The sequence below is a fragment of the Dama dama genome, chromosome 22 (assembly GCF_033118175.1).
Source record: "Dama dama isolate Ldn47 chromosome 22, ASM3311817v1, whole genome shotgun sequence".
In the NCBI taxonomy this organism is placed as follows: domain Eukaryota; kingdom Metazoa; phylum Chordata; class Mammalia; order Artiodactyla; family Cervidae; genus Dama; species Dama dama.
This window is the reverse complement of record NC_083702.1, coordinates 34,433,916-34,459,789: the sequence shown is the minus strand read 5'-3', so window position 1 is coordinate 34,459,789 and position 25,874 is coordinate 34,433,916. Positions and strand designations below refer to the sequence as shown.

At 34.4% G+C, this 25,874-nt stretch overlaps 1 protein-coding gene across 4 annotated transcripts in view; it reads left to right on the top strand.

The window, feature by feature from the left end:
- Positions 1–25,587, top strand: part of KRAS (KRAS proto-oncogene, GTPase) — a 44,144-nt gene extending 18,557 nt beyond the window's left edge. For 2 of the 4 annotated variants that reach the window (XM_061125150.1, XM_061125151.1), the window contains exons 3-6: positions 7,449–7,627; positions 8,630–8,789; positions 16,268–16,391; positions 21,108–25,587. In XM_061125150.1, coding sequence (XP_060981133.1) covers positions 7,449–7,627; positions 8,630–8,789; positions 16,268–16,387 — 459 coding nt within the window. In that variant the 3' untranslated portion in view covers positions 16,388–16,391; positions 21,108–25,587. Of the gene's footprint in view, positions 1–7,448; positions 7,628–8,629; positions 8,790–16,267; positions 16,392–16,616; positions 16,618–21,107 lie in introns of all 4 variants that reach the window. The other 2 variants (XM_061125153.1, XM_061125152.1) reach the window with 2 other exon arrangements.
- The last annotated feature ends 287 nt before the right edge of the window (positions 25,588–25,874 follow it).

Sequence of the window (25,874 nt, the reverse complement as noted above, 5' to 3'; positions counted from 1 at the left end):
TGGTAATCCAAGCCTATGCCCCAACCAGTAATGCTGAAGAAGCTGAAGTTGAATGGTTCTATGAAGACCTACAAGACCTTTTAGAACTAACACCCAAAAAAGATGTCCTTTTCATTATAGGGTACTGGAATGCAAAAGTAGGAAGTCAAGAAACACCTGGAGTAACAGGCAAATTTGGCCTTGGAGTACAGAATGAAGCAGGGCAAAAGCTAATAGAGTTTTGCCAAGAGAACACACTGGACTTAGCAAATACCCTCTTCCAACAACACAAGAGAAGACTCTACACATGGACATCACCAGATGGTCAACACTGAAATCAGATTGATTATATTCTTTGCAGCCAAAGATGGAGAAGCTCTATACAGTCAGCAAAAACAAGACCAGGAGCAACTGTGGCTCAGATCATGAACTCCTTATTGCCAAATTCAGACTGAAACTGAAGAAAGTAGGGAAAACCGCTAGACCATTCAGGTATGACCTAAATCAAATCCCTTATGACTATACAGTAGAAGTGAGAAATAGATTTAAGGGACTAGATCTGATAGACGGAGTGCCTGATGAACTATGGACGGAGGTCCGTGACATTGTACAGGAGACAGGGATCAAGACCATCTCCATGGAAAAGAAATGCAATAAGGCAAAATCGTTGTCTGAGGAGGCCTTACAAATAGCTGTGAAAAGAAGAGGAGCAAAAAGCAAAGGAGAAAAGGAAAGATATTCCCATTTGAGTGCAGAGTTCCAGAGAATAGCAAGGAGAGATAAGAAAGCCTTCCTCAGCGATCAATGCAAAGAAATAGAGGAAAAAAACAGAATGGGAAAGACTAGAGATCTCTTCAAGAAAATTAGAGATATCACGGGAAAATTTCAGGCAAAGATGGGTTCGATAAAGGCAGAAATGGTATGGACCTAACAGAAGCAGAAGATATTAAGAACAGGTGGCAATAATACACAGAAGAACTGTACAAAAAAAGATCTTCACGACCCAGATAATCACAATGGTGTGATCACTCATCTAGAGCCAGACGTCCTGGAATGTGAAGTCAAGTGGGCCTTAGAAAGCATCACTATGAACAAAGCTAGTGGATGTGATGGAATTCCAGTTGAGCTATTTCAAATACTGAAAGATGATGCTGTGAAAGTGCTGCACTCAATATGTCAGCAAATATGGAAAACTCAGCAGTGGCCACAGGACTGGAAAAGGTCAGTTTTCATTCCAATGCCAAAGAAAGGCAATGCCGAAGAATGCTCAAACTACCGCACAACTGCACTCATCTCACACGCTAGTAAAGTGATGCTCAAAATTCTCCAAGCCAGGCTTCAGCATTATGTGAACCATGAACTTCCAGATGTTCAAGCTGGTTTTAGAAAAGGCAGAGGAACCAGAGATCAAATTGCCAGTATCCGCTGGATCATCGAAAAAGCAAGAGAGTTCCAGAAAAACATCTGTTTCTGCTTTATTGCCTACGCCAAAGCCGTTGACTGTGTGGATCACAATAAACTGTGGAAAATTCTGAAAGAGATGGGAATACCAGACCACCTGACCTGCCTCTTGAGAAACCTATATGCAGGTCAGGAAGCAACAGTTAGAAATGGACATGGAACAACAGACTGGTTCCAAATAGGAAAAGGAGTATGTCAAGGCTGTATATTGTCACCCTGCCTATTTAACTTATATGCAGAGTACATCATGAGAAACACTGGGCTGGAAGAAGCACAAGCTGGAATCAAGATTGCCAGAAGAAACATCAATAACCTCAGATATGCAGATGACACCACCCTTATGGCAGAAAGTGAAGAACTAAAAAGCCTCTTGATGAAAGTGAAAGAGAAGAGTGAAAAAGTTGGCTTAAAGCTCATTCAGAAAACTAAGATCATGGCATCTGGTCCCATCACCTCATGGCAAATAGATGGGGAGAGAGTGGAAACAGTGTCAGACTTCATTTTTGGGGGGCTCCAAAATCACTGCAGATGGTGATTGCAGCCATGAAATTAAAAGATGCTTACTCCTTGGAAGGAAAGTTACAACCAACCTAGATAGCATATTAAAAGGCAGAGACATTACTTTGCCAACAAAGGTCCATCTGGTCAAGGTTATGGTTTTTCCAGTGGTCATGTATGGATGTGAGAGTTGGACTGTGAAGAAAGCTGAGAGCTGAAGAATTGATGCTTTTGAAGTGTGCTGTTGGAGAAGACTCTAGAGAGTCCCTTGGACTGCAAGAAGATCCAACCAGTCCATCCTAAAGGAGATCAGTCCTGAATATTCATTTGAAGGACTGATGCTGAAGCTGAAACTCCAGTACTTTGGCCATCTCATGCGAAGAGTTGACTCATTGGAAAAGACCCTGATGCTGGGAGGAATTGGGGGCAGGAGGAGAAGGGGACGACAGAGGATGAGATGGTTGGATGGCATCATCAACTCGATGGGCATGAGTTTGAGTGAACTTTGGGAGCTGGTCATGGACAGGGAGGCCTGGCGTGCTGCGATTCATGGGGTCATGTCGCAAGTAGTCGGACACGACTGAGTGACTGAACTGAACTGAACTGAATCTAGGATGTGTGTTAAAGAGAATCTTCCTGCGATTTATGTCAGAGTGTACTGCCTATGTTTTCCTCTAAGAGCCTTATAGTTTTTGGCCTTACATTTAAGCATTTAATCTGTTTTGAGTTTATTTTTGTATATGGTGTTAGGGAGTGTTCTTAATTTCATTCTTTTACATGCAGCTGTCCAGTTTTTCCAGGACAGCTTATTGCACCACTTATTGAAGACACTGTCTTTTCTCTGTTGTATATTCTTGCCTTGTTTGTCAAAGACAAAGTGCCCATATATGCGTGGGTTTATCTTTGGACTTTCTATATTGTTCCATTGGTCCATATTTATTTTTTTGTGCCAGTACCATACTGTCTTGATGACTGTAGCTTTGTAGTATAGTTTGAAGTCAGGGAGGTTGATTCTTCTAGCTGTTTTTATTTTTATAAGACTGTTTTATAGTGCCTGCATATGTTTACAGTGGAACGGTTTATTCATTTGTTCAACTACTGAATACCTACTGTGTTCAAGACTGACACACAGGGTGCATAGTAGTGAATAAAACAGATGCAAGCTGAACCATCCTGGAGTTTAAAGCCAAGTAGGGGATATAGACTTGAATAATTACACATAAGTACATAGTTGCAAATTTTCATATGATCACCAGCTGCTGTGGGACTAGCAACAACTGCTAGAAAGCAATTGTAGGAGATTGCTTGAGACACAAGCAAGTTGGGCTAGGGTGATGGTGGTGAGTTCTTGGATTTGGAGTATATTTTGAAAATAGATAAATGGCATAAGATTGTGGGTATTAAAAGTCTGTAATATTGTGCTTTTTGGTAAAATGTTTTGGGATATGCATGTTAAGTATATTTCTTAACTATAGATTTTTGAAAGTAAACCATATTTTCTTAGCATCCTTTACCATAAGGAGCATTACTGTGTCAAAGGCTATGAACATTCGTGTGGCTCTCGGTAAGTACTAGCTTTCCCAAAGGGCTGTAACTGTTAACTGTATCACCAGAAATGTTTGACTTCTGTCTGTGCTTAACTTTTGCCAGCATAGTATATTTCATTTAGAAAAGTTTTTCTTGTTTAAATTTAAAAAATAGTACTTTAGCTGGGAATAAGGGGAAATTATGGAATTACTTTCCCTCATTTATCATTTTATTGTGTTGAGTTAGTTTTTAAGTGACTTTCTTTTATTCTAGTTTCCAGAGGATGTTAGTAACATATGTACCTGATCTAAAAGTTTATTCTATATTATTAGTATTATTCTGGAAATAACACTAATTAAAAGTGTAGTCTTATTCCTTTTCTTGCTTTGTCTTTAACTAGTTTCATTGTGGAATTTATGTGTGGTTTTAAACTGGTTAGGCTTTATAACCTGTATTTTCTCAGTGATGATTTGTTTTTTAAAAGTGAAAGGAGTAATATATGTTGAGAGTACTTTAGATTTGTGATAAGGCGTTTTATTAGCTTAGAGCAGGGTTGGCAAACTTCTGTTCAGCATCATTTGGTTCTTTGTCACATAATCTTTTTTTTTTTAAACAACCGTTTAGAAACCTAGACACTATTCTTGGCTCATAGGCCACACAAAAACAAGTGAGCAGGATTTGGCCTGTGGGCAGTAGTTTGCTTATTTAGGCTTTTCATCTTGGGAAAGAGTCTCCCGTTGATGCATACATTTTTTCCTACCTCCATATACTTTTTTTCTTAGGGCTGCCCTGAAGCTGGAACAAACCGTCTAGTATTCAAGTGTCATTTTTGTTGCGCTTGCTGTCTGCTTTGTCTTAAAACCTGTCAGTTCTTTTCAGATCACATCTCACCATGTAACACTTTTGTTCTTAAATTTTTACCAAGTTGTATTGCCTTTTTATATAGCTCAGTGACTAGTTATGCTTCTAAGGATGACTCTAGTTAAAATTAACTAGGGAAATACTGGTTTACATTTTTAACCTAAACCTATTCTTTGTAATCAGCAGATTCCACCTCATTGTTTATAGGCAGGTTGTAGATTATTTTTTTTCAATAGCAGAATGTGAGTCAGAACTTTGCTGTCAGTATCTTTAGGGCTTAGAAGGGAAAAGATAATAGGAATGAATAGAGACTGCTTTCCCATTTTCCCAGTCTCTTTGATGGAGTGTTCATCCTGGGAACATGCTGTGAAATACGTGCAGAAACTGCTACTATTCCACATTACATACATTTGAAATACAGAGTGTTTGAAAATTTTGTAAATGGGAATTTACTTAGGTGTTTGTTTTAGAGGCAGTATCTGTGGTCCCATGTGAGTGATCCTCCAGCCACGCCTTAGGTATAGATCTGTATGGCTCCAGAAACTATAGTCTTTAATTCATTGTTGATAGGAAATTTCAAAGACTAAAGAAACTATTAACCATAAGGTTAATTTGCGCTAGTATTGGCAAGTGAAGACTGTGAGGAAAAGTCTTTGGTCTGTTTTACATGCTCAGTAGCCACACTTGGGTAATGAATGGATTGACTTGAATACACTCTACTTTGCTCTCAATTCCTGCTCTTTCATTATACCTTGAAAACACTGGTTTTTATTAAATAATTTATAATATACAGGAGTTCTTTCAAGTAGGTAGTTAAGGAAATTTGTTGTTTTTTTTGTTGCTTAGTCGCTAAGTTGTGTCCAACTCTCTTAGGCTAAAATAAAATGTCAACCAAATGTTCAAATCTTTCGTCAAGAGCTTCTTGTTTGGAAAATTAAATATTCATCATTTTTTTTCTGACTAGTGAGATAAACAGCTTTTTATTATAAACATTTGGAAAATACAGTTTAAAAGATAAGCACAAGATCATAGTCTAATATGGTAATCTTTCACACTTTTAAAAACTAAGAGGCAAAGAAAGAAATACATTAAAAATAATGTTACCTAAAAAAGATAAGTAATCAATTATTTCTTAGATTAATTCTTTCCATCAGAGACATACCCTTTGTTAACATTAATATACATACCACTATGAGTTTTTTAATGTATATGTAGACATGTTTATACAGATGTGTAGAGATACTGGGAATATGCCACATGTGTATCTTAGAATACTCTGTATGCTGTGAACATTTTTCCAAACATTTTACCAAAAACATAATTTCTAATGACCAGTTTTTAAATAATGGATTGGTTTGTAAAGGAATCCATGAACTAAAGGTGGAACAAGAAGAAACAGTGTCCTTAGGCTTATACTTATGACCTCACCTTACACCAGCTCTCTCCCTTATTTTTTGAAGTCTATTTTGGCAGACTGTGTGAAATCTTTTAGGCATAAGGATTAATCAAAAGGTTCCCAGGTGGCTCAGTGGTAAAGAATCCGCTTACCAATGCAGGATATGCGGGTTTGATCCCTGGGTCGGGAAGATCCCCTGGAGAAGAGACTGGTAACCCACTCCAGTATTCTTGCCTGGGAGACCCCACCGACGGGGAGTCTGTCAGGCTACAGCCCACGGGGTCACAAAGAGTGGACACGAGTGAGTGAGTGACTGAGTAGATACACACACACTAATCAAAAGTCAGAGGAAAGTCAAATTTCGTTTCAAGATTCTGTTATGTTATTCACCCTCTTTTCTTTACTCCCTCTTTTAGTTGCAGTGTCTCTAAGATATCCAACTCTCTCTCTTTTCTTCTCCACTCCCTCTCTTTTTCACTAGGGATCTCACAGAATTTGCAGACAGAACAATCATTCTCTTTAGCCTTTTCATAGTATCTATCTGACTGTTAAATATTGTTCCCAGGACTGTAGAAATGGACTATGGAGGGTATGAAAATTCTCAGTATTGACTATTCTCTTATGAATTTCCTTGACTATAGGTAAAATAGATGGACGGCAATTATTTGTAAGTTGCTTGGTTTTTCTTGCCACCTAAATCATCCAGAATAGTAAGAGTGATAGAGCTATCCCATTTTGTAGTAATTATTTTTCTTTATAGAGAATTTTGGGTCTTCTTGTTATTGATCTGTGCATTTGCATTGTTGAATCTTCTTATAACACTTTAAAAAAAAAAAAAACTTTTTTAAAACTGTGGTAAGATACACATAAAATTTATCATTGCCATAATTTTAAGTGTACAGTTGAGTGACATTAAGTAAATTCACAACATTGGACAACCATTAGCTCTGTCTGTTTCCAGAACTTTTTCCTCATCCCAAACTGAAACTCTGTGCCCATTAAATAATAACTCTCCAATTCCCCTATCCTCAGCCCCAGGTAATCTCTTTCCTACTTTTTGTCTCTGTGACTTGAATTTTTCTAGGTATCTCAATGTAAATGGAATCATAGAATGTCTTTTTGTGTCAGACTTCATTTAGCATAATGTTTTCAAGGTTCATCCATGTTGTATAGCATATATCAAAATTTCATTCCTTTTTATGGCTGAATAATATTCCACTCTGTGTGTGTGTGTGTGTGTGTGTGTGTGTGTGTGTACAGTCATGGCACCACGCCACATTTTGTTTATCCATTCATTTTATCCAACAAACACTTGAGTTGTTTCTACATGTTAGCTATTGTAAGTAATGCTTCTATGACCATTGGCATACAAGCATTTGAGTTTCTGCTTTCAGTTCTTTTGTTAACATACCTAGGAATGGAATTGATGGATCGAGTTTCTCTGCATCCTTACTAGCACTTATTATATTACCTTTTTTTTTTTTAAATAGCCACCCTAATAGGAGTGAAGTGGTAGCTCATTGTCATTTTGATTTGCATTTCCTGAATGAGGTTGAACATCTTTGCATGTACTTATTGGCCATTGTGTATTTTCTTTAGAAACCTGTCTATTCAATTTGCCCAGTTTTGAATTGGATTGGTTTTTGTTCGTGAGTTGTGTCTTTAACACCTTATTAGAAGTAAAAGGTGCACCATGATAACCCAGACTGTGTTTCTCCCTTCTCAGGATTCCTACAGGAAACAAGTAGTAATTGATGGAGAAACCTGTCTCTTGGATATTCTCGACACAGCAGGTCAAGAGGAGTACAGTGCAATGAGGGACCAGTACATGAGGACTGGGGAGGGCTTTCTTTGTGTATTTGCCATAAATAATACTAAATCATTTGAAGATATTCACCATTATAGGTGGGTTTAAGTTGAATAAAATCAGTTGACATTGAGGAGTAATTGTATCTCCGTTTATTGAGTCTTTGCTAACTGCCATGCACAAATTATTTAATTTAAACTAAAATAATTTTTGTGAGGTAGGTAATATCCCTGTTTTGCAAATGAAATCTTAGGGATTGGAGCAGTTGAGCAACTTGTTCCAGATCACACAGTGGCAATGCTGGAATTGAAAAGCAGGCCTATTTGACTCTAAAACCTGTGCTCTTAACCACTCTGTACTGAAGAAGCAAAGCTTTATGCTAGATCCATCATAAAAATGAAAACCATGAACAAAAATGTGAAAAGATAATTGAGATGGCGCCACTTGAATAGCCTTAAAAAATAAGACCATTTAGTGTGGCATTTCTTGGAATCAAATAAATATTGGCTTTAGATAATTAAGGAAAAAACACAACTCTGAAGTTAAAAGACTGAAGTGTTAATACAGTTTTTAAAGAATCTTGGCAAATTTGCTCAAAATTGATTACTTTTATTAAAATAATTGTTCACATAGAAATAAAATCTTTCCACTTGAAATGCTCTTTTTTAAGAATGGAAAGTTAAAAATATATTAATGTTGTAATTCATGTTTTTATAAAAACATTAATTCTATATATGTACGTTTAACAACATGTAAAGTATGTGTTTTTAAGATTATAATTTTAAAAATTAGGCATAGTACTTTTTTGGCCTAGAATTTTTCATTATTTCTGTTTTATCATTGTGACCTACCTGCATATGAACCTATTAGACTGTAGTACTACTATATTTCTGGATATTTGATCTTTTAAAAGACATAGAAGTTCTGTTTAGAATAGAGAAAAATAAGTAGAAGGAGGAGAAAGGAAAATTTGGTGTGATGGGAACTAGGAATTACATTTACAACCTTTTAACTATATTTTATGAGACAAAGTTGTGAACAGTTTTGAAAGATTTTTGTTACTAACTCCTGTGCTATAACTTTTTTTTTTCCCTCCCCAGAGAACAAATAAAAAGAGTTAAAGACTCTGAAGATGTACCTATGGTTCTAGTAGGAAATAAATGTGATTTGCCTTCTAGAACAGTAGACACAAAACAGGCTCAGGACTTAGCAAGAAGTTACGGAATTCCTTTTATTGAAACATCAGCAAAGACAAGACAGGTAAGTAAAATTGTAAATAACAGTAAATAACAAATCTGTCCTCTCAAACTATATCAAGTGATTTTAATCATTAATCACAATTTACTAATATATATTCCAATAATGTCATTTTGGGAGCAGGAAGGCGTGAACATTAATAAATGTACATACCTGATAGCATAACTGTTGATTTTTTTTCCCATTATACTAAAGTAGGAAGTAAAACACTATTTACTTGATAAATGTTCTCTAAAGGATATGAGAGGGCAGTCCACATTCCAGTGTCCATGCGTTATTTTTGGCTTTGGTTTCTTTCCACAATGAACAGTTCAGCACATCTTATAGTCAGGATTCAAGAAATGTGGGAATTTTTTTTTTTTTTTAACTGTTTTATTTTTAAAATTAAAGAACAGGGAGACAAATTTTGAATTTCCTATTTTTGAAGTGCTTTTAAGAATATTATGTCATATGTTTCTAGATTAAATGTTGTGTGTTTGGAGAATTTTACTTTGCTAGAATATTCTTTTAAAGGATATATTTGTTTTTTGGGGAAGTTTTCATTAAGGCAGGAGAATTTTTAGAAAGCAAATAGGAATTCTCAGTTATTCATTTACTGTGTTGTTCTGAAAAAAAAAAAAGAACACCATCAGCAGATTGATCCTGAATTTTATTTCAAAAATTATTTTAAAAGTAACTTTTTCCCTAGGTAAAATTAATTGATATGATTTAACCTCTTTTTGTGAAATAAGAGTTTAACATATAGAGTAAATAAATTCCTAGAAAGGAATATGTAATGTTATGATGGAATACTAGTATGTTCCATATAAGGTGAACATTTGTTTGGGGACTTGTCTGGTTATGGCCTGGAAAACCAATCTCATGGAATTTAACTTTATCATGCTAGAAGGTAAGAAAATTGATGAACACGTATTACATGGTTAAATTGATAAAAACATCTAGATCTTTCACTGAATTTTGTAAAGGGATAAAAATTTTAAAAGTAAACCATCACTCAGCTAGTATATATATGTCTGCTTCCTTGGTGGAAGATTATATATACCACTTTCTAGATTTGGTACACAGTGAAAAAAAAAAATTCTAAGTCTTCATTTGGAATCAAAAGCTGAATTACTATAGTTTTTAACCATAATACAGATTATCTCATTCTAAAACCTGATTTATAAGTTACAGAAATACTTCGTATATACATTACTTCATTTTACTTTGGAAGAATTAAGATTTTATTCATAGCATTCCCAAGTCCCAAAGACTAGGAAGAGGTTTGATTTTTATCATGTTTGTACTGGTCTTCTCTGACTAGAATCCATTTCCCTTAGGAAATACTCAGAAAACATGACTGTAACATTGTAACTTTTTCTCCCACTTTCATATGAAAATTTTTCAGATATAAAATTGAAGGATTTTTACTGAAAGCATTTGCAAACCTGCTACCTAGATTATACACATTAACATTTTATTAACTTATATTATTTATAACTTTAAAAATAAATATTTTAGATTGGGAGGCATATTAGTGTACATTGTACAAAGGAAAGAAAAAAGTCTAATAAGAGACTTTGCCTGATGTTGTAAAGGGCTGCAAATTAAGCTGTACTTCTCATACTTTAATATGCATAAGAATCAACTGGGCTGCTTATTCAAATCCAGGTTCTAATTCTGAATTAGAGTAAGGGTCTAGGTTGGAAGCTGTGAGTCTGCATTTTTAACAAGCTCTCAGGTGATGCTGCCTTTCGTACATGGACCACATCTGGAGCGGAAAGGTAACAAAGGACAGAAGAAGAAGGCGTTACTTGTGCAGTGTCGCCCTCCACTCCCATTTGATACAAGAGCCTGAAATAGTTGTCTCTCTTTTCCTTGTTGTGTGGTTACTACCTCAGAAGTAATACTGATCCTTAGTGTTTGACATTAATACTCTAATACACCACAGCATTCATAACTAATCGGAAAACTACCTGGTTTCCTTTCAAAATACATTTTTAGGTTTTATACTGGTTTTTGTGGAGGGAGGGGTAGGGAAGGTAGTGTAGGTATGTGATACCTAGTGGATTAACCTGAATTTGTTTTGTAGACATTTTTACAGATCATCGAATTAAAATATACAGTGATATATTACAAAGAAATACTTGTACTTTATTCCTTAACCTTCTAGCCCTCAGCTTTTCTTATATTTATATCCTGTTTCATTGATTTGGTTATGTAATTTATGGTGCTAAACTACAGCTTTGATATTTAGTTTCTGATCTTTGATTTCTCTATTATATGGACTTGTTGATTTATCTCTCAAAAGTTTATTCATTTCTCTCTGTTGAAATTAATTTGATATTTGCATGCTCTTAGAAGACTTGAAATAACTATTCCAAGTAATTGAGAAAATGAAATATGTAAATTTCTATAAATTTTAATTTACATCTCCAGTTTTTGTGAAAATTTGAAGCCCTATTTTCTGCAGAACATTGTGACAGTCATCTCCTATTATTTACTTATGATTTGAGCAAGATGAATATGCATATCCTCATTGTAGTTTGTCAGCAGCTACTTGTCGCATGCCCTGTTCTGGTCTTGAGCATGAACTTAACACACAGAACAAGAGAAAGTTACATTCAAGTTAGTAGGAACAGGACATGCATTTAGAACTTTCATAGATAAAAGTCAGGGGCTGGCAGGCTTTTTCTGCAGAGGGTCAGATGGTAAATACTTTAGACTTTTGGGCCACAAGTAATATCTGTTGCATTTTTTTTTTTCTTATAGCTCTTTAAAAATGCAAAAATCACTCAACTTGTGGGCAGTACAAAAATATAGGCTGTGGCTGCATTGGGCTTGTGGGTTGTACTGTGCTGGTTGTTGATTCTCTAGGGAACAGTATTCTTTGACCAGACAGGAGAAGTTAGGTCAGACTTTCAACTTAAGTTTTATAGGCTAACATTAGTAATTTTAAAGTAAAATTTGCATATTCTATGAAAGAGAAGTAGGAGCTTTACTCTAGTATTTTTAATGTAAGGGTTGCAGACTATATGTTTTGCCAACTTAGTTTATTTTAAAAAGCCCATTTTTATGGCTAAAATATAATTATTTTATATTTTTATAAAATTATAGTTTTCAATTATCGTTTTAGTCCAATCTGAAAGGCCAAAGTAGTTTTTGTTTCTGCAGGTAGGCTGTATCAGGTCCCTGTGTCCCAAGTGTATAATAAAGTCCGCTGTCTATAGATGACATTTTTCTGGCCTCTTTGGGCAGTGCATGGCAGTGTTCGCAAACGTGTTGAAACCAAATTGTTGACACCATGATAATCAGCAGTGTGTTTTCCAGTCTGCTAAAATCAAAAGTGGGGAGCATTCAGGAAAGTGGATGACAAAAGCAGAATTCTCTGAGTATCTGTTACTTCTTTTTTTTTTTTTTTATCTTTTTTTTTTATCTGTTACTTGTGATTCAGCTTTTTTGCTTTCTGGAGGTCTCAGTTTGAGCATAATGTGGAAATTTGTTTTATGAACTTAAAAATGTTTTAAATTTAAAAAATTTTTTAAAAATAGAAACAAAATAATTTTGTTTTGTTGTTGTTAATTTCTAGATACATAAATATAGTTGTTGGAAGACCTCCGTTAAAGAAAGCTTATGATCAAACTGTTTTAGCAAAGCAAACCAAATAAAAAACATTCTTATGTGCCACATTTCTGTTTAGCAGTAGTTGGGGTTGTGTACAAAAGATTGATATTTTGAACTTTGCTTTTTATGAGTTAAAACTAAACAAAACAATTAACTGAGGACCTGCTGTGCACCAACGCATAGCATAGCCTCTGAAGCAGTTCAGTAGTTCCTGAGGTGGGTTATCGTTCGGCAAGGTTTCTTTCCAATTCAGCGATGCAGAGTTGCTTCTTAGAATACATCTTGTTCCTCCCATTGCTCTCCCCCAAGAAGGGTAGAAGAGGGGTGACAGAGGATGAGATGGTTGGATGGCCTCACTGACGCAATGGACATGAATCTGAGCAAACTCCAGGAGATAGTGAGGGACAGGGGAGCCTGGTGTGCTGCAGTCCCTGGGGTTGCAAAGAACTGGACACAACGTAATGACTGAGCAGCAACACAGCGAGGCTAGTATTCTTGCATCTGTCTACGGTTCAGGTATTTGAAGTGTTATTTCATTGAAAGAGTTTTGGCAGATGGTAAACTGTTCAGCTGGAACAAGTACTTGTTTAAAATTGAATTGGTTAGTGAAAACATTACAGGCACCAGGATACAGAATGATGTGGTTAACAGTTCTTTCTCCTGTGCTGAAGTGCTGTATTTCCATAGTCTCCACAGTATGTTTTCAGATAATGACTGAGCTGAAAGTACTGCCAAATCTCTTGATTTAAGAAAATGTACAAATATATCTTTAAAAACTTATTTAAAAATTTACATACATAGACACATGCACTTTTGCTCCTACAGTACGCAGTTGTGTCTCAGTTCTTTAATCAGTGAGATCTGCAGATGAGTATATTGTGGCAACAAGCCATAGTCTCAAGACTAAATCATTGTGTGCCGGTTAAGACCTTAGCAACTAGCCACAGTGGGTATTAAACATCTGTTTTCGCTGTGCTTAATCTTTTAAAATTACCTACAAATTCTGGAATATGAAACCAGTGTTTTGTGCCAGTGGTTTAAGGTACATACAAGGATCAGTAATGTTCTCTTCATGTCAGTCTGACATTAAAGCATATTATCAAGAAATAAGTAATTAAGTCTGAGAAAATATGGTAAATAACTGATTCTTTAAAATCTAGTTTAAATTTTGTATTAGTAAAGATGAGAAATGAAAAAGTCATTCTGGAATGACTTGGTGTTTGTTGGTGTTGTTAATTATCTTAGCCTCTGAGGTCCTGATACTGAATTCTTGGTGGCGGGTAGTACAGTTCTTTTTAATTATTGGCTTCCAACTCTCTCTCTGCATTGCTGGAAACAGAAATCATATATTCTGATATTGGTGATGGGATGTGCATACTTAAAAAGTAAACACATTCAAACTAGTTTTAGAAATAAATTACAATCAAAATTTGCTTCTGCTAAATTAGTAGAGCAACAAACCCTGTTTTTTTCCTCCATCATAGAATATTTCAGTACTTCTACACTGACCTTATACCTTCTTTTTTAAACAGGAATGAGAGTTTTTATTCTTAAAAATATGAGCTTTACCTGGTTTGTTTTATTTGTATATACATATATGTGAAATTTCTTGCATTAATTTTCAAATTGAAAAGAGACTCATTTGTGAAGATATCTTAAATGTTAGCACATGCTTTATATTTTATATGCATTACTAAAGCTCTTTTAATACCTCAATTATTTATCTAATAGTGAGAATAGTAATTTTTTAAAAACAAACCCTCTCCTCTTAGACAGTAGTGATAAATACAAAATATTAAAAATTTTATACATGGGTACATGTGGCTGTTTCATTTAAAGTACCAACATTTAATGATTTCATAAAATAGTTGGAATTTTTATTTTGTAGTTGGCTTAGTTATCTAGTTGATTGATTTCATTAAAAGTATACAGATTTTTATATCACAAGTTGATACAGTAACTTCAGAGGTACATATTAATATATAATTAACATTATTTAAATCCCTACTTAACTGAAACTTAATTTTATGAATTTTAAATTATTGTTTTACTTTATAGATAAATTACTGAGTTCCACTGAAGCAGTTCTTAATATATTCTAATGATTTGTAAGAATTAGTATTGCTACAAAAATCGAGATGCCCCTTTTCTTTTCCTTAACTATTGTAAGCAATGGATGTGTGATGATGTATGCATGCCAAGATTAAGCTTTAGCTGTTGGTTTACTTAAGTTAATACTTAAATGGCTGATTCTCTGTGCTTGATTGAATTTAAAACTACAAATCATATTTTTGGTACAAATTAGCTTTTTTAGGTACTGGGTCCATTTTGTCACATTTGGTTTATAGAAAGACTGGTGTTACCAATTGCAGAGACTTAAATATGCCACTTCCCATAGTGAGTAATTCTATCTTAAAATTGAAAGAACAGATTAAGCTTAAAGTTAAATGTACAGTAAAATAAACCACTAACATTTTTAAAACACATCTTTCTTTGAGAAGAATGGAACATATGTCTTTTAAGTTAATTTGTACCACATGTAGATTAATGCGTGCTTAAATCACATCAGTCGTATCTGACTCTTTGAGACCCCATGGACTGTAGCCTGCCAGGGTCCTCTGTCCACGGGATTCTCCAGGCCAGAATACTGGAGTGGGTTACCATTTCCTCCTCCAGGGGATCTTCCCAGCCCAGGGACTGAACCTGTGTCTCTTACATCTCCTGCATTGGCAGATGGGTTCTTTACCATTACCATTAGTGCCACCTGGGAAGCCCTATGTAGATTAATATTTGTGTTAGTATTTCTTTTTAGAAATACTAAAGAATTCTTAATATTTTTAAGTATTAATACTTTTAAGAAATTAACATTTCTTTTTTAGATGTAAGCTTCTACTTTGGTGGTTACATTCTTCTGGACAAACTAGCAGTACAGTTATTCTGAACATTTTTTCCTCTTGGCTACTGTCTAATTTTCTAGACTAGAAAAGACAGAAAACATCTCCCTATGGACATATGTGACTGTATCTGTTGGCGTAGCTTTCTCGCCGCAGCTTTAAGCAGAAGTCCTCTCAGCTCCTTCAGAGTGTGTAAATTAGAAGATATGAAGCCAGTACATTGAATATTGTTCTAAAAATTGTTTTCAAGACTTGTAATATGGATACAAAATTTTATTGCTACTCTTTTGTATTTTTTAAACGATTAAAAATATTTTCATTTTGTGGTACACAGCCCTCATTGAGCATTTTTATTTAAATAGTGTAGTTCTCTGTCCACAAAAGTCCCAGTCCTGGTTTCATTTGTGGGCTCTGGAAATTGACGGGACAGTTGTAACTGAAGATGGAACTCTGATTCCAGTCTCTTGACCCAGCTATATTTTGAGGTGTTGTATGCATGTGTGTGTGTGTGTCTGTGTTTAAACAAAGGTCTGACTATCCCTTTTGTACCATTTTTCTCCTCACTCCCCACTCAGAGCAGGGGTGGGGATCAGTGGTACAAAAATAACTTGTTTTCCTTAAGTCAAAGAAATAATTTAAATCTAACTTCAGTTTAGACTTTGATTAATTCTGTGACTAACAAACTAAAATGATTGCATTAATTGATATACAGATACTAATAAAACATGTCCTTCCTAATTTAAATTTTTTTTTAAAAAATTCTTATCCCATTAGAAAACAGAACTTGACTTCAAAGAACAAATCAGAATTTATGCCCTATTTTAATATTGAATCCCTAGTTCTATTCAAACAGTCTGATGTCTGTTTGAAAAAAGAAAATGCTCAAGTAAAGCTCAAAATTTCAAACTTCTTGCACATGGCTGTCCCAATAAATTACTATTACCAATGAAACAGACTTTAAAGAAGTTGTGTTTTACAATGCAGAGAGTGGAGGATGCTTTTTATACATTGGTGAGAGAGATCCGACAATACAGATTGAAAAAAATCAGCAAAGAAGAAAAGACTCCTGGCTGTGTGAAAATTAAAAAATGCATTGTAATGTAATCTGGTAAGTTCAGCATATTAATTTTGGCAGAAAGCATATGTTTTTCATAGCTAACAAAGTAGCAACCACTTGAAATCTACCTTGGTGTGGGATTCTAATTTGAAGTATTAAAAAAATAAGAAACTTGTAGTTTGCTTCCACAGTCAATACATTTATTTTTAATCTAATGGGTATTAATTATAATTGAGGCAGTTTTTTGATGGCTATAGACTACTCTACATTTGTCAGGGTCTTGAGAGACAAAACATGCCGGACCATATAGAGCAGTTGAATGGCCCAGAAGATGGGAAAGGATCACTTACAGAGTATGTGTTTTTTGGCCATTCCACAGGCAGGTACTTATTCTGTCTCTGCTCTCTTAACTTAGTAACATCAGCATCACTTCTTTACCCAAGTGAGAAACCTGGGAGTCGTGGGATGACTCCCTGTTTTTCACATCCATTTGGAGGCAACCGCAAATTCCTGTTACGACGTTACACTTTTTTTATTTTGGCTGTGCTGGGTCTTCATTGCTGCACACAGGCTTTTCTCTATTTGCGATGAGCGCGGGCTTCTCATGGGCTTCTCATTGTTCTCGCTTCTCTTGTTGCAGAGCATGGGCTCTAGGGCACACGGGCTTCAGTACTTAATGCACGTGGGCTCTGGAGGACCGGCTTGATAGCTGTGGCACATGGGCTTAGTTGCTCCATGACATGTTGAATCTTCCTGGATCAGGGATCAGACCTCCATCTCCTGCACTGGCAGGCAGATTCTTTACGACTGAACCACTAGGGAAGCCCACATTCTAACGTTCATCACATCATTAGTTCAGACTTCTATCATTTCTTGCTGGGATTGTTGAAACCTCTTACCTGGTTTACCTTTTGCTGCCTTCATTCACAGTGCAACCAGAGAGATACACTTAAAAGGTTTCATAGCATATATATGGCTCCTTAACACCTTCCTTCCCCTCTCACCTTTGGTTTTATGTCTAAAAAACTCCTTGACTGAACTTTTTTGTCCTCATGTAAATCAGCACTGTGTTATTTCTTACCTTCCCTTAAGTCTTGGCTGTTGCTCTTGTTTGGAATGCTAGTGTTCTTATCCCCTAGTTTTACTAGTTAACACATTTTCATGCTTGTCTAATCTCCCATTCTCTAAGAATCTTTTCTTTAAACCACCACGAGACTGGGCATAATGCCCTTCTTGTGTATTCCCAGTTTATTGCTCTCAACTGTTACACACCATGTTAAAGTGAAATAACCTATGTTTGATTCCTATACAGTAAGAATTTTAGAGAGCTAGAATCTCACATTTCTGATCTTAGTATGTCTGTGGCCTAATGAGGTTCCTGGCACACAGGAGCTGCCGAGTTGGATTTACTGAGTGGAATTTCTCAATTTCCTTTCTAAACCAACCCATATTAAATTTGGTTTTCCTTAGAAAATATTTCCCTCAATAGATGCCATAAAGTTCATGCCTAAGCTTAAGGTTTTGATGCATATTATTTGCAATATATAATGTTCTGTGAGAACAAGAAATAAAATTGGAGGATATCATTCATTGTGCTGATTAAACTAAAGGTTGGTGTTCTTTATATGAGTTGAAGGTCTGAAATACTGTATCTCCAAAAATATACTTCTGAATAGTAGATTAAGTTCCAAAGATACTATGTGGTATGTTATGAACTAAACTCAGATGAAGAAACAAAGCAAAATTAATGACTGCATTAATTTTTATTGAGATTTATGAACTCTTATGACTGGCATTAATTTTTATTGAGATTTATGAACTCAATATTTTTTGAGCATCATTGTACAAAATAATATTTAATTTAGAAGTGATAAAACCTAACAGTTTTATGGGATGCAATCTGAAAAGTAAAACTTCTGAAATAACAGCATTTATGACCAGAGTTAAGTGCTAGTCTTTTTTCTTCCTACTCTTATTATTCGATGATTTTTAAAGTAGAACTATTTAGAATAAAATAAGCTTTATGCTTCAGTTTTTATTTGAAACAGATGAAAGTGTATACTTTTCTAAAATCTCAAGTTTGTGCAAACTATTTCAGTGACTGTAGTCTGAATGTCAAATTGTTGGGCATGATGAATTAAATCTTTTTCAGTGATCATGAATAGCATTTTATATAAGGAAAAAATTGTACTTGGTAATACCTAAATTTTTTAAATAAAAGACATTTTTACAAAATTAATTTGACAGTGATAAATATATGCAAATTAGTTTTTCTTAGCCCTAAAATGATGGGTTTGAACAAACTAACCCTAGTGGTATCCTGTTTCGTCTTCTTTACATGTATATGAGAATGATTAGTTTCCACATGAAAAAAAGGCATCCACTGCCCTGTTTTGATCAATTTTAATATTTTACTAATCATTAAAATTATTAATAAGATTATATAGAAAGGAGAGTTCAGTGCAATATAAACTAAAGTATTTGTCAGAATCTTAGAAGAAGGTAATATAATCAGATTCTGCCTTCATTGTCTCCTAAATACTTACATATTGTTTTCACCTTGGGGTGTGTCTTCTCTATATCTATCTCATGGTTTTTCATTTTGTCTACTTCAACATTTTTGTACCATTGATGTTTTTCTTCATTATAAAAACTGTTGAAGTAGACTACGTAAGGATGTGTGATCGAAGGGAATTGGTGAAGGGTATAAGGGAGTTGGAACAGATCCTCTCTTAAGATTCCATCCCGTTCTAATAGTTTATGTTTATAAATTAGTCAGGGTTGGTATTGTTTATAAGAAAATAACTATTCTTTATTGTGTCATTGGAAGTTTTTTGCTTTTTATGTGTGAAGAAGGTTAACATGAAGGTTTATATATATGAAGCCCTGATTGTATTGCTGATGAACTGTCTACCCACTTTTCCTCTCTCCTGTGGGTGAAGCAGAAGCATATGTTGTATCAGTAATGGTATCAGTAAGTGGGGAACACCACGTGAAGTTTGGGGGCTTCACTGGGAACTTCTACTCACTAGTGTTCAAATCAATAATGCCGGTTTTTATACCACTACTATTGTTTAAAGGTGAGCAAGCTTCTCATTCCCACTGTTTAATTCTTTAAAATCATTGGTAATACTTTCATAAATTTTAGATATGTTGTGAAAATCAGTTAAATGTAACTTGCATGAAAATGCCCAGAATTAGTTATTGAAATATTAATTGTAGAAGATCTTAGTAATGTATAAAAGAGAAATATGTTAAATTTTCAGTTATTTTCAAGATAAAATAATTTAATGAATGTGTTTCTGTTCATATTTGACAGAAGTGGTTAAAATGAGTAAAAAGTCAGTTTTCGTTGTTAAGTGGCTTGATTTATACAACTTTGTTGTGTGTTTGTTCCTGAGACTCCCTCTAGTGTCTAGGTTTGAAAACATCATTAGGTTAACAGGCATTTGATGACAGTTACTGGGGCTTCCCTGGTTAGCTCAACTGGTAAAGAATCCGCCTGCAATGCAGGAGACCCCAGTTAGATTCTTGGGTCAGGAAGATCCCCTGAAGGAGGGCATGGCAACCCACTCGAGTATTCTTGCCTGAAGAACCCCCGTGACAGGAGGAGCCTGGCGGGCTACAGTTCGTGGGGTTGCAGAGTCAAGACCCGACTGACTGACTAAGTATAGCACAGTACTCTTCAGTTGAACAGATATAAAAATACGTATTTTAAATACGAGATCATATTTTTTCTTTAATTTTTATTTTGCTTATATGTTTAATTTGCTTTTAATAGGGGTAGGATAAGAATTAACTTAGGTGTAGATCTCGTATCATTCAGGATTGCAGGGTTAAAATAAACTGTCCTACTACCAGTTTAAGTGTTATTTTTCATGTTTTGTATGAGTGATTAGGATGAAAATTATTTTGACACAAAATCACTTTCAGCCATTAGTGATTTGGGTACCTTTGATCAAAACAAGATGACCAAAATCACCAAATGGCAATTTCTTTGAAGATAACAGCATTTGACTTTATATGACAAACTTCTGAATACTTCATATACTAAACAGATATTAAAAGTATAATGAATTAAAAAACATCTCCAAATCAGCAGACTTCACCACCATTTAAATGATCTGGCTCATTTCTCCAGTAGAAGCATTACACTTTTCAGAGTAGTGTGTCTTGTGGTCATTTTAAATTTTCTTCTCACAAGTATGTGAAGTGAAACTAATGCCTTAATAAAACTGAAAGTAATATACTCTGATACTGTATACTTCATAATAATTACTTAAATCTAAATGGATTTAAGTAAGTATTGAACCAGAGCTCAAATATAGTGAATAATTATAAAAGTAGTATACACTGGCATGGCTTATATCAAATGTCCAGAAACTCAGGGATAACTAAGTATAAACACACATTCACACATATACACAAACACATTTGTATTTGGGTGACAGAGCTATGCCAGTGTGGAAAAACTGGTAGAAAATTAAGTTCTCAGGAAAAGGCATGTGTTAATACCTAAGTGTATGTAGGATTCTTTGCCATTGATTTCATTGCCTTTTGTGAAAATCAGTGTTCCTTTAATGTCACCAAAATATCCTTGAAGACATTTAAGAATCCTAAAAAATCTGATATATATATGTCTAAAGAGAAATGTTAAGTATTCTTATTCTTTCTCAATTATTTCCACTAGTAATACATCCTTTCTGTTTTCTGTATACCTCAAACCATCATATATATTCACGTTTTAATACTTGTTATGTGTTTCAGGGTGTTGACGATGCCTTCTATACATTAGTTCGAGAAATTCGAAAACATAAAGAAAAGATGAGCAAAGATGGTAAAAAGAAGAAAAAGAAGTCAAAGACAAAGTGTATAATTATGTAAATACAATTTGTACTTTTTTCTTAAGGCATACTTAAGTAAAAGTGGTAATTTTTGTATATTACACTAAATTATTAGCATTTGTTTTAGCATTATCTAATTTTCTTTCTGCTCCATCCATACTGTTAGCTTTTATCTTGAATGCTTATTTTAAAATGACAGTGGAAACTTTTTTCCTCTAAGTGCCAGTATTCCCTGCGTTTTGGTTTTTGAACTAGCAATGCCTGTGAAAAAGAAACTGAACACCCAAGATTTCTGACTTGGGGTTTTTGGTGCATGCAGTTGATTACTTCCTATTTTTCTTATCAATTGTGAACTTTAGTGTGAAACAAATTAATGAGGCTTTCAAATCATCCCTATTGTATTATTTTATCTAGTCACATACATGGATTAATTACTAATTATAACTTCATTTGAGATTTCATGATTGGTTTTACTGAAACATCAAGAGAACATGAATTTATGGGCTTCCTGTAGTTTCATCTTGTAGGTATCATTGTCCTATAGTTTCAGTTACCTTTAATGAATGTAAAGTTACACTGTTCACAAAGGTTTTCTTATTTCCACTGCTATTTGTCAATGGTCACGTTCCCCAAAATACTATATTTTTTCTATAAAAAGGGAAAAAAAATGGAAAAAAATACAAGGCAATGGATAATATTAAAAGGCCACTTACTTTCCACATTAGGTAAATTCCTATAATGCTCTGAATAGCTTTTTGTTAAGGCAGACCCAGTAGGTAATGAGGATTAGAACAAGCATTTTGGGACTATATTTACATGCTTTAAATTTTTGTAATAATTGAAAAAATTTTAACATGTATAAAGAATTCTCATAGGAATTAAATATAGTCTCCCTGTGTCAGATTGCTCTTTCTTAGCATAAATCTTTTTCTTGAATTTCAATCTTTGAAAGTAGTTTTAATTCTACTGGTAGTGATGTAAAAGATTAATTGGGCCAGTTAGCTTGGTAGGTGTTACAGAGACCAGGGTGGCAAAGCCGGGCCTTGTGTGAACCTTTAAGCTACATGGAGAGTTTCACAGTGTGGACTGCATCCCTGTGGTCTTCCATTGTTGTCATGCCTTGGATGGTCAAAAACAGGGACTTGCAGAGAGACTGAATAGCTCAGCAAGGTACATTCTCATTATGTCATAGTCCTACTCAGGAACATCACTTTTTTAAAACAAAAAACCCAAAAAAACAGAACTTAAAAAAAAAACAAACATTATTTTAAATGAGATTTTAGGTGGGGTGGCAAGATTTAAAATTTTTTTAAACGATGAAATGAAAAAGTTTCAAAATCTTGAGTATTGGCTAGTTCTCTTAATGCTGGCTAAAGTAACATTTCGTAAACACTTCAGTACAGTCTGGTCCATTATTAAGAATATCTAATGCTTATACAATAGATAAAGTAATGCTAACAAAATGATTCTTTGAATGCATTTAAAATGTTAACTTATTTTAAAATATTTGAACTGAGATAGTGTGTTGAGGTGAAAGTATCACTGGACAAGGAGGAAGGTGACTTACATTCTAAGTTATATGTCTTTGATTTTGGACAAATCACTTACTAGCCATTTCTTCATTTCTAAAGAAGTCATCTCAAAGGCTGTATCTAGCTTTATAACTATGTGATTTACATTCAGTTTACATAAGGATTTACCTATTTGTCAGTCTCAGCACCATCTGTAACTTTTTACCTGTGTTATCATCTTCAGTGCCAGTCTTGGGCAAAATTGTGCAAGAGGTGAAGTTTATTTTTAAATATCGTTCTCTGCTTCCAGGACTTCTCCCATATTAGTGTTGTCTTGCCTGCCTACCTTACCCTTCTCTATGTCCCATGACTTGATGTTTTTTCTTTTAATATTTCACATTTCTCTGATCTCAAGATTTATTGCTGCTTTGGATATCTCCATGATAGCCTCCCATCAAATCATATCAAAATGTCCTATATCATAAAATTCCTCAGGCTCAACATAATCTGATAGATACTATAATGGGATTTGACCTAATAGCTAATTTTCAGGTTGTGGCTGTAACAATTTAATATTGATCCTCTGAACATCATCTCTTTGCTGCCTGGTCCATCAGTGACAAAGTAGGAGTTTTCATACCTGCACTGAATAGTTAGAACCCTATCCCGTGGAAGGAGAATTTAATAAAAGTACTGCTGAGAGAATTCCTTATGTAATTTACTAGGACTAGCCCTGCTAATAGTGATACATTCCGTTGTTTTAAAAACTAAAATCTTACCATGAAAGATACTTTAAAATTGAATTCATGTCTTACTCTTTAGCAGAAGTTGTTTATTCAGCAAATATTTGAGTGCCTACTAGATGCCAGGCACTCCCCAAGGCGCTGGGGTATTAGAGTACCCAAACATGGGACATAAGGCCTGTCCTTAAGTAGTGTTTATTTCTAGAGGGTCTGTATCTCAGAGAGGCATCTGACTTGTGACCCAGATACAACATAACGCATATTGTAATCCTGCAAAAAAATTATCTGGTCTCTAAGCATAGTTTCTTCCAGTTCTAAAATAACTGTTTTGCTCTTATTCCAGTTTAGCTGTTTAGTCAAGCTTTTTTAATTAAATCAGTTTACTTCAGTGTTTTAGAGGATTAAATCTGATTTTTTTTTAATTTGGCATAATTATGTGATTCTGTTGAGACAGTTATAGTACAAATTAAGTTGTATGTCAGATAATGTTAAAATCCCCCTGTGTGTAGTGTGGTCTTTTTGTATAAGTAATTATAATAGATGTTAAAAATTAAATATTAAATTCTAAAACAGCTGTTTCTTCTGGGTAAAAATAAACAGATGCCTGAGCTAATTCCCAGAAAAGGAAACTTCTATGTAAAAATCAACATGGTTTCTGAGATGCTATATTAAACTACAGGCTTTTGGAACATTACGTAGGGAGTTAAGACTTGTTTTAGTACCTCCTCTTGTTTCTAAACAAGAGAAAGAAATGGCCATACTTCAGGAATTGCAGTGTATAACTGAGGTGACTTTTAGGACTCTTGAATTTTTGATGTAGCTGGGCAACTTTTTTATGGCAGTGGTAATTATCCTTTATTATGTGAATTTTGAATGGTTAAATAAAATGTTTGTTTTTGTAGAGATTTTAAAAGGGGAGAGATAATCCTAGAAATAACATAAATGTTATCTAATTACAGCCTTAAAGATAAAAATCCTTGTTGAAGTTGGAAAAAACTGCTAAATTACATAGTTTTAGACATTAACGTTTGTGGAAGAATGTAGCAGAAGTATGTAGTAAAATTTGAGTGAGTATCTCCACTTAGGAATTCTAGGCTCTATTTTAACTGAGTCACACTGCATAGGAATTAGAACCTAACTTTTATAGGTTATCAAAATCTTGGCCACCATTGCACAATTTTGTCTTAAAATATATGGAAACTTTGTGAGGCATGTTAAGTTGCAGTTTGCACAAGTTCATCTCATTTGTATTCCAGTGATTTTTTTTTTTTCCCTAACCATTTTTCCTAAACATATACACATTTAGGTTTCTTTGTAGGCAGTAAAAACTACCTGCCCTTTCCATCTGTCAAAAAAGTAATAATTTATTATTTTGTATTAATGATTTTTAACAACCCATTAGTAACTTTAAAGCTGAATTTATATTTAATAACTTTGTTGTTGATATTGGGTAGCATGAAATCTGCATTGAAAAATTCAACAGCATATAACTGGTAGCTGTAAATTCCTTCAGAAATGAAATTTCTTTCTTTCTAGAGATATATTCACATCAGTTCCTAAAGATGAGTCATAACTAGTAATACTTGTTTTAATAGTTTTAAGTGCCTGTTTGGGATGATAATAGGCAATTTTAGGTGAATTTATGAAAAAAAAAAGTTATTACCTGCAGAAATGTCAATTATAGACAGTCCCCTTCCCTATAGAGCTAAATGGGTTATGTAATGTTTTATTCAGAAGTTTCCAATTCCACTGTCTTGTGTTTTCATGTTGAAAATACTTTTGCAGTTTTCCTTTGAGTGCCAATTTCTTACTAGTACTATTTCTTAATGTAACATGTTTACCTGGAATGTATTTTAACTATTTTTGTATAGTGTAAACTGAACATGCACATTTTGTACATTGTGCTTTCTTTTTGTGGGACATATGCAGTGTGATCCAGTTGTTTTCCATCGTTTGGTTGCGCTGACCTAGGAATGTTGGTCATGTCAAACATTAAATTTAAAAATGACCACTCTTTTAATTAAAATTAACTTTTAAATGTTTATAGGAGTATGTGCTGTGAAGTGATCTGAAATTTGTAATATTTTTGTCATGAACTGTACTGCTCCTAATTATTGTAATGTAATAAAAATAGTTATGGTGACTATCATAGTTGGTACTTTTTGTTTTTTTTTTTGGCTGTGCTGCACGACTTGTAGGATCTTAGTTCCCTGACCGTGACCTGAGTCCACAGCAGTGAAAGTGCCAGCTCCTAACCACTGGATTGCCAGGGAAATTTGAAACATTAGCCCCACAAATGATATAGGATAGTTTATAAGCAACAGACGCTATAGTATATTAGTAAATCTTTTCTTCATCTTATAAGCTAGATGTTTTTTATTTGTGAAAGGTGCTGTGAACATTGTGTAAAGGTTTAAGTGTTTGCTTAAAACCATT